The sequence below is a fragment of the Bubalus bubalis genome, chromosome 1 (assembly GCF_019923935.1).
Source record: "Bubalus bubalis isolate 160015118507 breed Murrah chromosome 1, NDDB_SH_1, whole genome shotgun sequence".
Classification (NCBI taxonomy): domain Eukaryota; kingdom Metazoa; phylum Chordata; class Mammalia; order Artiodactyla; family Bovidae; genus Bubalus; species Bubalus bubalis.
The window spans coordinates 144,921,405-144,936,560 of NC_059157.1; the positions used below are offsets into that span (position 1 = coordinate 144,921,405).

At 34.4% G+C, this 15,156-nt stretch overlaps 1 protein-coding gene across 3 annotated transcripts in view; it reads left to right on the forward strand.

The window, feature by feature from the left end:
* PDCD10 (programmed cell death 10) overlaps window positions 1–13,166 on the forward strand; it is a 46,715-nt gene extending 33,549 nt beyond the window's left edge. For all 3 annotated transcript variants that reach the window (XM_006077293.4, XM_025288672.3, XM_044945179.2), the window contains 5 exons: window positions 1,818–1,935; window positions 3,614–3,740; window positions 9,015–9,093; window positions 9,401–9,483; window positions 12,680–13,166. In XM_006077293.4, coding sequence (XP_006077355.1) covers window positions 1,818–1,935; window positions 3,614–3,740; window positions 9,015–9,093; window positions 9,401–9,483; window positions 12,680–12,761 — 489 coding nt within the window. In that variant the 3' untranslated portion in view covers window positions 12,762–13,166. The remainder of the gene's footprint in view (window positions 1–1,817; window positions 1,936–3,613; window positions 3,741–9,014; window positions 9,094–9,400; window positions 9,484–12,679) is intronic.
* Window positions 13,167–15,156: the final 1,990 nt, after the last annotated feature.

The window sequence follows — 15,156 nt, forward strand, 5'->3', positions numbered from 1 at the left end:
TTAAGAATAAATAAAATATTTTTCTTTCAATTCATGTGATTTTTAAAGGCTACTGAGTTGTTAGGACGTAAGTACTTACTAAAGTTGTTTGAACTTTACTTAGTGCACAGCAGTGTTAGGTATTTCAGTATTTCTTTTGGCACTGAGAACACTGAACTAAGAAAAAGTAGGGACATCTGTGAGGACTCGAATGCTGCAACTATGGCATGTGAGGGCTCCAGACGAACTGGGTACTGAAAGCGTTCTTCTCAGACTTGCAGAAGCGTTTTATTTTTTCCATACTTTATTATAACTTAACCAAAGAAGTTGTATTTTTCTGTTGACATTCTCTGGAAGCACATAGAAAATCCCCCACTTTCTAAGATAATTCATTGTGTAGGTAGATTTAATGTTATTCAGAGAAAATAAACCACTCTTACCAAATACTGACTTGTTTCACTCTTACCAAATAACTATGTTATTTTGTGGCAGTTTACCAAATTAATAATGTTGACACCATCATAAGCCTTTTTTGTACAGCTTATCTTTCAACAACTCTTTTTATTAAAATAGATTCTTAAATACATTCATGAGAGGGAAAATCAAACAGGTTTTAAAGAAGAAATCAGTAGGACATACTTTATTAACTGTCTAAATGACTTTCCTGTAAGCATTTGAGAACAGTTAAAATGATCCCAGGATTGAACTAAATGTGTATGTTTTCTTTTCTGCTTTCATCCCACAACCTTTCAGTTTTTGGTACTTGAAATCTAATAAGAAGCAACATGTTATAATATAAAGAGCTGAAGAAAGCTAAAACTGCAGCGGTTCCAGAACTGAGGAGGCAGAGGCTAAACATAACTTGGTCCGTCAGGAGGCAAATAGATTGCCATTTGATAGATCATATTTACTATGTAGTACCAGGGCAAAAAAAGAGAGGAAATTATCAGCATAATGATTAATATTGGCAGGCATCCTAAAAGAAACAGAGTGTGATTACAAAAATTTTTAAAAATAGTAAAATGGGGCAGAATTACAAGGGAAAATCCAAATCTTGAAAACTAACTTTGGTAAACTGAGGACTTTTTATGTTCAATCTTGAAATGGCTAGAAGATTTTAGTGCCCTAGGGAATGTAAGTAACAGAATCAATGCAAGCTCATTAGTGAAACAAGCTCAGGAGGTAGTAAAAGGATTAATGGTTTTCTGAAAGCTAGTGAAGGAAATAATATTCTTGCTGCAAAAATAAAGTAGGAAATGAAAATCATTGTGTGAGAATGTAGTTAAGGAATCATATAGCTTCAATAAAACTTCCAGAATGAATCCTGGTTTTTTTTGTTGTTGTTTTTCCTGAAAGTTTGTTAATTTAAATGCAGAGAATCTGAAGGAAAAAAATTGGTGAGATGAGTTAGTTTGATTTTCAAGTTGAAATATTGCTTAATGAAAAAGAGCTAAAAATCTTCAGTGTTTTTAAACTCTTGAAAAAGGTAATTGAAAAACTGTCTTTATGTATATATATACACCTGTACATATATTTACTCTTTATTTCTATGTTTGTTATTAGTTTGATTGCAAGAGAGTATAAATGAGAAGTAGGAAATATTAAATACATTATGTTCAGATGAAAGTTTGGATCGTGACTGTAGTAATTTATGAATGCACAAACTCTCCCCACACATAAGTGAATGGCATCACGACGCTTGCTTTGCAAAGATTTCTGCCCTTATTTGTAAGTTGATCAGTTTAAGGAGGTCCTAAGAGATTCTGAATGGTTAGGTTTTGGCTTTAAAATATTGATTCAGTTTCTGTATTTCAAAACTAGCTTTCTCTTTCCTATAGGCTGAAAAAGAAAATCCGGGACTCACACAAGACATAATTATGAAAATTTTAGAGAAAAAAAGTGTAGAAGTCAACTTCACAGAGTCCCTTCTTCGAATGGCAGCTGATGATGTAGAAGGTAATCAGAAAGTCTTGTATAGTTTTCTTACAGATACTGAAAAGCTCTTCCTCCAAATATTTCTTATTTGATAAAAGTGGCTCCTCTCCTCCCTTCCTCTCCCCTTTCCCTTCTCCTCCCTTCCCTCTTACTGTTAGTGTTATTGTTATTATTTTGAAATGAAAATGGGGGGTTGGTGCAGGAGGTACAAACCCATATAAAATAGAAATGCAGTTCTTTTTATTTTTTGTCAGATTGAGTTACTAGAAGTAAAGCATTTGTTTATGCTGCATGGTTTATTTTTCCCCCTATTAATTAATACGTTTGATGAGTTCTAGTTTAATGAAGAGACAAGCTCTTTGGAATGGTGGTTTTATTTTGTGTTGAGTTTATGTAGATACCAGTTTGAAAGTAATGAGTTTCTTCTTTTTAAACTTTGGTATAGCATGTTTGTGGGGGGTTTTTTTGTTGTTGGCAAGGTAATGTCTCTGCTTTTTATTTATTTATTTATTTTTTAATATAAATTTATTTTAATTGGAGGCTGATTACTTTACAATATTGTATTCAAATATAGGTTTGAGAGAACAATATTACTAATCATCCTTTTGGCCTCTTTTCACATTTTTGCTTTTTAAAATGATTAGAAATGTATGTGTGCTTGGTCACTAAGTCATGTCCAATTCTGCAACCCCATGGACTGTAGCCCACCAGGCTCCTCTGTCTGTGGGATTCTCCAGGCAAGAATACTGGAGTGGGTTGCCATCTCCTTCTCCAGGGGATCTTCCCGACCCAGGGTTCGAACCCATTGTCTACTGCATTTCCTGCATTATCAGGCGGATTCTTTACCACTGAGCCACCTAGAAAGCCCTGGGTTTCACTTCAATTTAGTAGTCATTTTCCCTGTAATTTAGAAAAACATAGAGGTATAATTTCTCATGTTTATTAAGGGAGAACAAAAATAGATGTTTTAACTGATTCTGTAAATTATGAGAAAGTCCTCATTATTATTCTGGATTGAACACCTGGCAGCCTGTCAGGCCAGGTTGTATTGATGAGTTGGTAGAGTTGTAATGTTTGCAAGCCTACAGTGAATCTGGTTGTGAAGTTTTTGCCTTTGCTGCATCCGACTAAACTTCCTTACCAAAGTTGCTGTTTTTTGATACCAAGCCTTATGTTGGACTTTCTATGGTGGTATTTTTGTTTTAAGTGAGATTTCAAGAATGTGCTGAAGACTTTAGTAGGTTTGGAGTTTTGATGTAACGAACCATTGTATGTTGAATGTAGAGGTTTCTTTAATTAAACTCATATTCACCATTGGCAGATACATATTGCCATTGTATTTGTTACAAATGTCATTACTTACCAAATGTTCCTTGTGAAATGTAACTTGAGAGGCCTGAAAAATTTGATTAAGCCTTCCTTTAAAATTTTATTTATTTCTAAGATTTCATGGAATTTCCATTTATCCCATATTGAAGATGTTCATTTTTTTATCTTCTGATATTTAACTTGGAGGGACCCTAATACAAGTACTGAACTAAGTTAAACTGTAATTAATTCTGCTTTGCAACCTTGTTCTTCCTAGTTTTCTAGCCTTTTATCTCCCCACTCACCTCCTTGACCAACACATTGGAAATTCTTAGACTTGAATTTGGCAGCAAGTTGCATAATATTTTTTACTACGTATTTATTTCATCAGAGTATATGATTGAACGACCAGAGCCAGAATTCCAGGACCTAAATGAAAAGGCACGAGCACTTAAACAAATTCTCAGTAAGATCCCAGATGAGATCAACGACAGAGTGAGGTTTCTGCAGACAATCAAGTAAGCAGCTTTTTGTTTGGTTCTTCTTTTTTTAAGTACTTCAAAAGGACCACTCATTTTAGATGTTTTACTGTGGTATGACATTAATTTTAAGTTGAAATATTAATTTGAAATTAAAAATTTGAAAATTACCATATTTTTTATTAATTTCTAAACTGCCTCTGGCTTCTGAGTATAGTAAAATATTTTAGAATGTTTCATTTAAAAGCAGAATGGAATGTACATAAACTAGAATGCAGTTTGAACTTCGTAAGTGGAAGAATGTAAATGTCAGATTAAAGTGAAGAGGGTAGTTGAAGAGATTGATAACAAAGGATACCAATACTGATTTTTATTTCAGAAATAGTTCACGTTACTAGCATAATGATGTACTCTTAGTTGTAAATAACACTTTCTAATACTGACCAAATTGTGAACCTCCCAAAATCCTTGCATTTGGGATGTAGAGTGAAAGAAATTGAGCTGACACAGTTCAGTTCAGCCAGGAAGCATGCTGATGGGCAGCAGCAAGAAGGGTTCTTCTCAAACAGGGACACAGCACCTCCACCCAGGGGCATTCTCAGGGGTGAGAGGGTGGAGGAGTCAGAAGGGAACTCCAAACGTAATTTCTAGATGAGTATTTTTAAACTAAAGAATCTGATAATTTTCTTTCACCTCAATGGGTAGAACACAAAACTGGGAATAACTAGTGGGACTATCAGTGCAACCTTTTGGTGAAACAAGTAGAAATTGCTAGAAAGGAGTGGGAGGGACGTTCAAGAGGGAAGGGACAAATGTCTACATGTGGCTGATTCATGTTGTATGGCAGAAACCAACACAGCACTGTAAAGCAATTATCTTCCAATTAAAACAAGTTTTAAAAAAGCAGGTAAGCACTACTGGAACCAGACTTTTTAAAAAATTGCTAGAAAGGAAGGATTTAGCACAAATCTTTCTGGAAGAAGCTGCAACATAACATTATATCTTTCAAGAACTGAAGGAGGCTCCCCTGGAATAAATATTACCATACATCTCACAGGAAGAGTGTTCTTTGTAATTCACATAGCAAAATTATATTTTAGCTGATTGGCTACATTTTGTTGGGATAGAGGGAGAAGTGTGACCCATTTTAGAAAATGATGGTAATAGGTACCAACTCGGCTATCAAGGAATGACTGTGTTCTTTTTGGTCCTCTGATTGAGTATCAGAAAGTACAAAAGACTACATTGACTAGTCAAAGTCCATGTCACTGAGACTAAGACCTTAAGGTAAATATTTTTACTTTTATTGGCAAGCCTCAGCTTTCTTTAGTAGTTTTTATTACAGATTTTTATTTTCAGTTTTGTGTAAAGTGAACATGTTTGGCCCGTAAAAGGATAATTGTCAGTGATCTCAAACACAGCTGTTTAAACACGTATTTCTAGAATTTTTAAATAATATAATTTATTTCGATAATCATATGCTATATTTCTATAACCTGGTTGGAACTTAAGCAGACTGACTCCAAGGACTTCTCTGGTGCTTGCCAATCATAGAGATTCATAATGTCAATCTAATCAAGTGATTGAAAAAAAGAATGTTCCTGCTGTTTGGAAGAGGCCTGGTAAAGGACATCCTGTATATTGGATGTCAGTAGGTAAGAGGGAAAATAGCGTTGTGGTTGAAACTGGAAGTGAGATGGTATGCCCAGAACCCTCAGCCTGCTATTTTGATACCCTCTTTCCACTTCAAGGACTCCCGGACTCACCTCTGCTAAACCCATTGTTACTCTAAAGAGAGAGAGTTTGAAAACTACTTTACTACCAGCCACATTTTAATCATAAGGAAGTTGATGTCAAGAGTCTCTGAGCTTTGTCCTTAGTCATTGACAGAGGCTGAATTAGGGTCTTGTCTCTCATTTATGGGGCAATAATAGTATTTCATTTCTGTTTTCTGGAGTGTGCTCTGCACAACTGAATTAAGATTACTGGCAATTAAAATTTATTTTGTATCCATTTTAAGAGGGATAACTTGCCGTGGAAATTTTGTTGATAATATGTATTGTTTCTAAGACTGAAATTTAACCATGTGTGTATTAGCATGGGTGGCTATGGCTATTTGTATCACTGACACATATAGATAAATTTTGATATATATTGTTACTGCTGTTAATTGTTTGACAAATTAGTGGATAAAATTGAGCTGAAATAAAAACAGTTTATCCTTCAAGCACAGCATATTGTGCAGTTTTATTTTACTTTCTCATACTTAAGGTGAATATCCTCTTCTCTCATTATTTTAACAATGCTTTTCAATATACCTATATCAAATACTTACTGTCTTAGCACTGTACAAAATGCTGTGTGAGAAGGTAACTCCTGTCAGAGGACAAATATCTGTATGTACTGGCAAACCTAGGTTTGACTTGCTAACAGTTTGCTTTGCGACCTTGGTAAGTTGCTTAGCTTCTGTGACTCTAGTTTCTGCCTGTGAAGATGAGGGTAACAATTGTGAATTGAAAATGGTATACGTAGTGCCTAGCACAGAATCTAGCACCACAGCACACAAAGCATTGTGAAATAAGATTTGTTTTTTCCCTCTATGAAGTTGAATAGGAAAAATGATTTGATTAATGTTTCTGTTTGACTACATTTGAGCTTATGCAAATACTTTATAAAATTAGTTCTTAGGATACTTTCCAATTAATAGATAACTAGTGGAAACTGGATTTAATAGTCCAGAAATCTCTGCATTTAACTCTTTACCCTTATCTATATTTGAATATTCATAGGTGAGGGTTTGTAAGGGTTGGTTTTGATGATGGCCTCAAAATAGCTTTTCCGGGGTGTCCAGTCTAGACCAAACTGAGCATACAGCATAGGAATTTCCTTCCTGCAGTATGTTTGTATAAACATAATTACACAAATTTGGGTGACAGAAGTTCTACTGTCCCATGCAAGTTTTTTGTAAGATGTATTACATTTCTTCTGATGCCTCTTGCCCTTTTCAGTATATATGTTTCCCCAAAGTTGTCCCACTAAATACATGCAAGTTGCTAAAATTCCTTCCTACTCTATCCATCCTATATATCTCTTATCGCAGAATTCATAAACTCCAAACTCTGCTCCATTGTGTCCAACTCTTTGCGACCCCATAGACTGTAGCGTGACAGGCTCCTCTGTCCATGGGATTCTCCAGACAAGAATACTGGAGTGTGTTGCCATGCACTTCTCCAGGGGATCTTCCCAACCCAGGGATGCACTACAATTGTTTTACCCCTCAGGTTTTCCTCAGTTTTTTATTTGTTTAATTGTCTGAAGTTGTGTGTGTGTGTGCACGCGTGCGTGTGCTGGTATTTTCTCTTCAGGACACAAACCTTCAGGTTGTTAACTACCTTCTCTGGTGCAAAGCTTAGTGCTGTAAATGAAGATGCGGTTCTGTGTACACACAGATCATCTAATATTTGACATAAATTGCTGCAGATTATCTTAGAGAAGGCCAGGCCTAGGGACAGACAATCTTGGTCTTTATAAAGCTCTGTGGCAAATAGTGGATCAAAGCTCAACTTTAGGTTCTGAGTTCCCAAACAGTAGTTTCCAAACCTGGTTCATCAGCAGAATCATGTGGGGAGCTTTTTTCTCTTTTGAAGTACAGATTCCCAATATTCCATAAAGTACACTACAAAATATGGTTGTCTATAAACAGCTGTCTGATTGCTGTAATTTGCTTTATTGTATTCCTTTTGAATAAGCTTACTTCAAACCCACAGTGTTTGAAGAATCTTCCATATCCAGAGATTGGACATTTTTTAATTTGTTGAAATTGTCATTTTTCTCACATAATAGGATGGTTTGTACGACACCGTCATTAAGCAGTAGGGGGCTTAATGCCTGTCACAGCAATACAGGGATACAGCTTTCCTGAAAACATAAAGGAACAGTTAATGTAACTAAAAATTGTTATTACTAGAGGTCAAAAAAAAAGAGTGGACAGGTATAATTTCTATGTAAACTTATTGTCCTTTTTGAATATCTGATGTTTTAATGTTTTAGCCTGTTACCGACGTGTGACTTACAAGAGGTAATAAGGAAATATTTATTGAAATATTGAATTAGAAGGTCATTACTACTGCAGAATAAACTAAAATGCTTTTTTATACTAAAAGCTTTTATATTTGTAAGTTTTAGAATTTCCATATGCTTATTTACTAAAAATAAACTGTGAAACAGAAAAATCTGGACACGGAGCTTTTTGGTTTTCTTTAAATAGTTTAGCTGAAATGTTTTAAGTATGAAATAACTAAAATCTGACATTTGTGATTAAAAGGTAGGTAATAAAAGGTTGTGTTTTGGGTAGTCTAGACTGATGTTTTACTAATTCATCTCCTTACACTTGCATTGCATTTGAACAGCAAAATTTGTAGCAGTTAACAGCTAAGAGAATGGATATGAAAAAGAGAAGATTTTCCTTAGAGACTGAGAGGCAGAATTATAATAAGTTCAGTTTGCTAGAATATTGCTATGAAGTTAGAACACGGAAATTGAAAAGGGCATATATAGAAAAGATGAGAATTTTTAAAAATGATACAGGGATAGGAAGAAAAGTCAACTCAAATGAGAATGATTGATTTCTTCTCTCTTTAGAAAGGGGAGAAAAATGCTGATGCACATGTAGTCAAAGGATGATTGTTGGAAAGGTTAAGGTAGAAGAATATTCTGATTTTGTCTTTCCCAGAAATATAAATATATTTTCTAAGGAAAATAGTGACAGCAAAGATTTGAAAGAGGAGAATATGTGGTTGTTAGAGAGGAGGCTACATAACTGTGTCTTAAGGGAGAATAGCTACATCTGAGCAGGAAATATTTTAAACATCGAAACTATTATAGGTCTATAATTTGAAGTGTTTTAAATACAGGAATGAGTTACATGTAATAGCAAAATTTCATATAATTGTTCATGAGATAGCAAAAGTGAATAATACAGTTGCTCAAATTCACCTACATGAGAAAGGAAGTCATAACAGGAAAAGATGAGAGTCAGAGGTCTCTTATAAATTTGAGTAGGTAATGCTGAATAAAATGAAAATGTTTTGGGAAAGTTGATGTTGTGTAGTATTTCCTCAGCAGTGCTAGAGTAGCTGGGATCACAGGAGGATACAGGCTAAATCCCCCACTTAACCAGCCAGTCAAATATTTGGCTTGATACAGTGTTCATATGGTAATTAAGTATAGTGATTCTTAAACATAGCTGTGTATAGAGACTTCTTTCAAATGAAACTGATTTTAAGAAGATTCTTTTTTTTCCTCACCCAACAGGGATATAGCTAGTGCAATAAAAGAACTTCTTGATACAGTAAACAATGTCTTCAAGAAATATCAATACCAGAACCGCAGGGTAAGTTTAGTAGAAACCTTACAAGCTGCCACCTTAGATGTTGGTTTACATCTAGTTGTTTTATTGAATAATAAGACTGTTGAATTATTGAAAATGGTTTTGTATCATTAATGACTGGATTTGTCCTTGAATTTGAATGTGCTATTAAATGTGTATTTAAGTGAATACTCCTAAAACTGATTATCTGTAATATAAGGTGTATTCTTAATTCTGTGTAATCTTCTGTCTCTGACTTTGGCCTTTGTGTTATTTCTCTTTTCTTACTTGTTTTTTATTTTTTTATTATTATTATTTTTGATGTCTGTAGGCACTTGAACACCAAAAGAAAGAATTCGTAAAGTACTCTAAAAGTTTCAGTGATACTCTGAAAACCTATTTTAAAGATGGCAAGTAAGTATTATCATTTATCCCCCTTTTAAAATTATAAAATTATGTGGCTTTCTATAATACTGAAACCATATGTATTTAACTCTTTTACTATATTATTAATACTTAAGTGAACAACTAAGATAGACTGTTAAAAATGGAAAGGGAGTGTTTGATAATCCAGCCATGACTAGCCTGGAGCTGCAGTTGCAGACTTGTTCTGAAAAGGGCGGATGCAGATACTTGAACTTGGTGCGCTTGCCGCAGCTGCAGCACTTCACCTCCGCCGCTGTAGTGCAGAAGCAGCTGTAGACAATGCAGGAACAAGTGAGCATTTTGTGGCTGCGTTCTAATAAAAACTTACTTTATAGACACTGAATTGAATAATTTTCAACTGTCTCATAATATTATTTTGATTTTTAAAAAATTTTTACTGTTTAAAAATGTACAAGTATTCCTAACTTTCAGGCCATACAGTAGTGAGATTTGGCTTACTGGGCTACTTTACCAACCCCTGAAGCAGTGATTCTCAAACTTTAATAGCCTCAGGGTCATCTGGAGGGCTTGTTATAGACAAAATGTTTTTGGGTCCTACCCAGAGTTTCTGATTCTGTTGGTCTAGGGTGGGCCCAGGAAGTAACATTTCTAAGAAATTTCTAGATGATATGGACGCTACAGGTCTGTTAAGAACTGTTGTACTATAGTTAAAACAGTGGTTCTCAATCCATTTTGCACATTAAAATCACATGTATTTAGTGTTTTAAAATCCCAGTGCCTTGACACCCCACCTTCAGAGCTTCTGATTCCATTGGCTTGAGTGGGCCCAGGCTCAGGTGTTTTTTAAAAGTACTTCATGTGTTTTTAAAGGGCCACAAAAGGTTGTGATCCACTGTCCTAGAAGAGAGGCTTTCTTTAAGACAGAAAGTATACTAAAAAGGTAAATTAGATATTATTTTAAAATCTACATACACTCGGCTACAGAACATTCTAGAAAACCAAAAAATACTATGTGATTTATGTATAATACACGTGTACATACAATGTATAAACGGATCCAAAGGCTATGTCTTCTGCAACCTCATACTTTATAGAGAATTCTTTGTACCTCAAATAGAATTTTGTGGACAAGACCATTTTCTATCAGTGCTTGAAGCAGAAGAATAAACAGTGATTATTTCAGCTATCGTTGGCAGGGAGCTTTAACATCCTGTCCCACCCCTGACATTGTAAGATCCCAATTTCCATGTCAAACTATTACAGTATTATTGTAGTAATATTAAAAAGTAATAAAATACATTAGAATGGTATAATGATTTTCAGAGTCATTTTTAATAGTTCAAACAGATTGAAATATTTCTATTTTATTACAAATTAAAGATACTGAGCTAAATATTATTAATAATTTTGTGTTGTTTAATACTGCTACTCAGGTTGTGTAAAGGAAAATGTACCTTGTTGATTTAGTTTAATAAGCTGGCAGGTGTGTTCTGAAAATAAACTTACACCTGTTTTTCTTTGGTCTCCTCTGCTAAGTCCAAATAACCAAAAAGCACATCAAAAGAATAATTTGCATTAAGGAGATTATTTATGATACTGATTAATTAAGAACAATATGGGATAAGCACATTAAAAGGTAGAAATTCATTTAGAGCATAACTTTGATTAATGTGAAATTATTTACTCTCATCCCTGTTTGTACAGTAGAATCACTTGGGTTCAGTTTTTAAAAATCTTTGTCCTTGGTCCCAAAGTTATTTTTAACAGCTTAAACAGGCATATGGATTATTCAGGTTCCCTGCTACTACTTTTTCTCCGTTCAGCAGCTTCTTTAATTTACCATTATTTGCATATGAATAACATACCACAAGTTTTCTCCCTGTGTCCTCAAAGTTGAAAATTATTAATTAGAGCTTGATCTTTGAGGCATTTTTCAATAGGAGGATGAATTTGCATTGATTCATTTAATTTTTCCTAGGCCCCCTTTGTTGAGGAATGCCTAAGATAAAGATACTGTCAGCCCTTCGTATCCATAGGTTCTAAATCCCTTTGTTATTGTTTAGTTGCTCAGTGTCCAACTCTTTTGCTCCCCATGGACTGTAGCCCTCCAGGCTCTTCTGTCCATGGGATTTCCCAAGCCAGAATGCTGGGGTGGGTAGCCTTCTCCCCATGAGAAGGGGATCTTCCCAACCCAGAGATCAAGCCAGCATCTCCTGCATTGCAGGTGGGTTCTTTACCACTGAGCCACCTGGGAAACTCCAAATCCCTGGATTCAGCCAGTTGAAAATTTTTGTAGAAAGAAATTCCAGAAAGTTTCATGGCATTTATATTGTACTTCAGCTATTTACATTGCATTTACACTATATTAGGAATAACAAGTAATCTAGAGATATTACTGGAGGATGTGTGCAAATACTACACCATTTTATATAAGGCACTTGAGCATCCACAGATTCTGGTTTCTGAGGGGACTCCTGGAACCAGTCGTTCTCTGATACTAAGGGGTGATTGTACAAGCTTTAGCTATGCTCCTGAGAAACTGATAAGGCCACGCAGGGGGACTAGCATCAGCTCTGTGCTCCAGATCACATGAGGATGGGCTGATAGAAAATGTGGTTCAGAATGAAATAATTTTTAAGAACATACTTTTACACATTGTCAACTCTTAAATATTGAAACCACATGATTATTTTGTTTTAAAAGTATATTAATTCTAAAAGTAATTCAATTTTTTTTGAAGGAAGGTAAGGATAGGGATGAATCAGATTCAAAGTAATGAACCTTTTCCCAAGTATCATCCCATTGATATACAAATTTTGAGACTGAATATGGTATTTTAGCAGGTCTTATTTTGATAACTTCTGTGAAACCACAGCTGGAGACTACATTCTACATTCGAATCCTCCTCTTTGGCCAGTTACTTGTTCGACCTATAAAATGAACTCTGGTTGTTGAGGCACCACCCATCATTAGTAGCCCACCAACACCTTATTGCCAGTCAGGACCACTAGGGGGCAGTAACTCCTAGATAGTTTCCAATGATGCAGGACACTTCCAAGCTGGAATAAAAGTTGCTACTCAGTACTAACTTGCATTTGTTGTTGTTGTTGTTCTTAAATAGATTTTATTGCTGCTGCTAGTCGGGCATTTTAAGTATAAATATTTTTAAAGGATTAATTTTTTGGATAAAATTAATACTTACTCTTTTTTTTTTTTGAAACAGGGCAATAAATGTGTTCATAAGTGCCAACCGACTAATTCATCAAACCAACTTGATACTTCAGACCTTCAAAACTGTGGCCTGAGAGTTGTATATGTTAAGAGATGTACTTCTCAGTGGCAGTATTGGACTGCCTTTATCTGTAAATTTTAAAGTTTGACTGTATAAATTATCAATCCCTCCTGAAGGGATTTAATAATCCAGGATGTTGAATGGGATTATTGCCATCTTACACCATATTTTTGTAAAATGTAGCTTAATCATAATCTCACACTGAAGATTTTGCATCACTTTTGCTATTATCATTCTTTTAAGAATTATAAGCCAAAAGAATTTACGCCTTAATGTGTCATTATATAACATTCCTTAAAAAAAGTGTAAATATTGGTGTTTGTTTCTGACATTTTAACTTGAAAGCGATATGCTGCAAGATAATGTATTTAACAATATTTGGTGGCAAATATTCAATAAATAGTTTACATCTGTTAAACATTTCTTTACTTGAAAAAAATGCATATATATATGTGAATATATATATGATCAGAAGACCAAGACAACTTGGTGTAATGTCTAAAGAACTTCTAAGGGGAGCTTATTAGCAGTTTATCGGATAATAAAGCAACAAGAATTCGTATTTTTTTGTCCTTAATCACTCTGGGCAAAAAGTTGATGGAGCTATTTTTGTTAGTTACTATATTTGAGGTACTGAGTATTTTTCCAGCCTTTGTTTTAAGAGACTTATGAGAAGCAGATGGCAGTTTGTAGTGTCTTCACATTCTGCTGCCATTTTTGAGCTCTGTGACAATGTAAGATTAAGTCTTTCTGGTATGCTGGGCCCTAATAAGCTTTGCGCCTTTTTTCCGTAAATAGCCACAACTAATAGTAATTTGAAGCTATACCAATGCTAGTTGGTCTGAAATTGTCATGAGTGTTAATAATATTATATACACTCTTTAAATATGTACAGTTTTGTTTCACCATAGAGAAATTCTAAGGAAATTATGTATCAAGTATTCATGTTAAGTGATTTCATTTTTCAATTATGATAAAATAAAGGAAAAAATCAGAATTTGTTTATCTTTTATAAAGATTTTAAATGTTAAACTAATTTCTGTTGACAATATAAATTTTTTGCTATAATGCAATTCTTTAAAATTTTCCCATTTTAGAAAATAGATTTTTAAAGAATTACTGTCATTAGCAATACAAAAGGAAATCATCCACTTAGCTGTAAACAGGAAACGTGGAGGAAAGCAAAAAAACTGATAGACAATTGAATGAAATATCATAACTTACAGACATTATCCTGATTTTTTTTCTTCAGTGATACTTAGCTAGTAAAACACGTATAATTGGTGATTTTAATACTGTGTATTTTAGGCATAAGCTGTTTTTCACTCTTGGAAGCAGATGAATGGTGATTTGCAAAACAGACTTGTGAATATATGAAGGAAAAAAATATTGCTTTTCTTTTCTTTGAGCAGCAGACTGTTCTAACATGAACGAGTACTATCTGTCTTCCTGTTGTCTTTCCCTCCTTAAGAAAACTCACCTGTTAACCAGTCATGCCTCAGCTCATCTTTTTTTATTTTTTTTAATGTTTTTTATCTTTTTATTCTACTATGCAATATCTCCATTTTTTTTTTTCCATTTTCATGAAATTTACCTCCAGAAAGGAGATTTAGTCTCAGGATAATTCAGTTTCTTACACGATCCTAGTGGTGTGTGTTTTGAGGTCAGGGAGTCAGATACAACTGCAGAGAACAGAAACGTGGCTCCCGAGGGAAGGAAGAAAGGAGACATTTGTTGAGCACCTCTGTAGCAAGCATTTTTCTAGAGTCATCAATTTCTTATAATTCTCTTTGCAGTCCTATGACTTTGTCATCTGCCCTGCAATTGAGGAAACTGGCTAAGAGAGCTTCAGTTACAAAACTACAAAACTGGTAATTGCTAGAGCCAGGACTTGAATTCAACATTTGTCTCCAGATTCCACACTCTTTCAACTAAACTGTACTTTATCCATTGCCTAAAATGCAGTGTTTGGTTACAGTTTCTTTGACCAAGCTGACATAGCAAGAAATGAGAAAAGACATTGTGATAAGTCTTTTTCATAAATCTAAATTTATTTTAAAGAGGGCTCCTTTTATTTGAGACCATAACTATTTTTAAATGTTTAAAATGCCTTTTCACAATATTTTTAAACAAAGTGATAAAATTGTAGTTTGGGGTTTTTTCACGATTGCATTATTGTGATTACCTTGTTTGGCAAAATGAGGTTGGTATCCCAGTGTAAGGCCTTCCTAATTGGTTACTAACTTTTCATATGGAAATAATTTCAAGTTGATGGCAAATTTACCAAAACTTAGCAAGAGGAACAATAGTGCAAAGAACATCAACCCGTCTTTTATCCAGATCGACCTATTGTTAAGATTTTACCATTTTTATTTTGTCATTTGTTTGTTTGCCTTCTTTTAAACTCC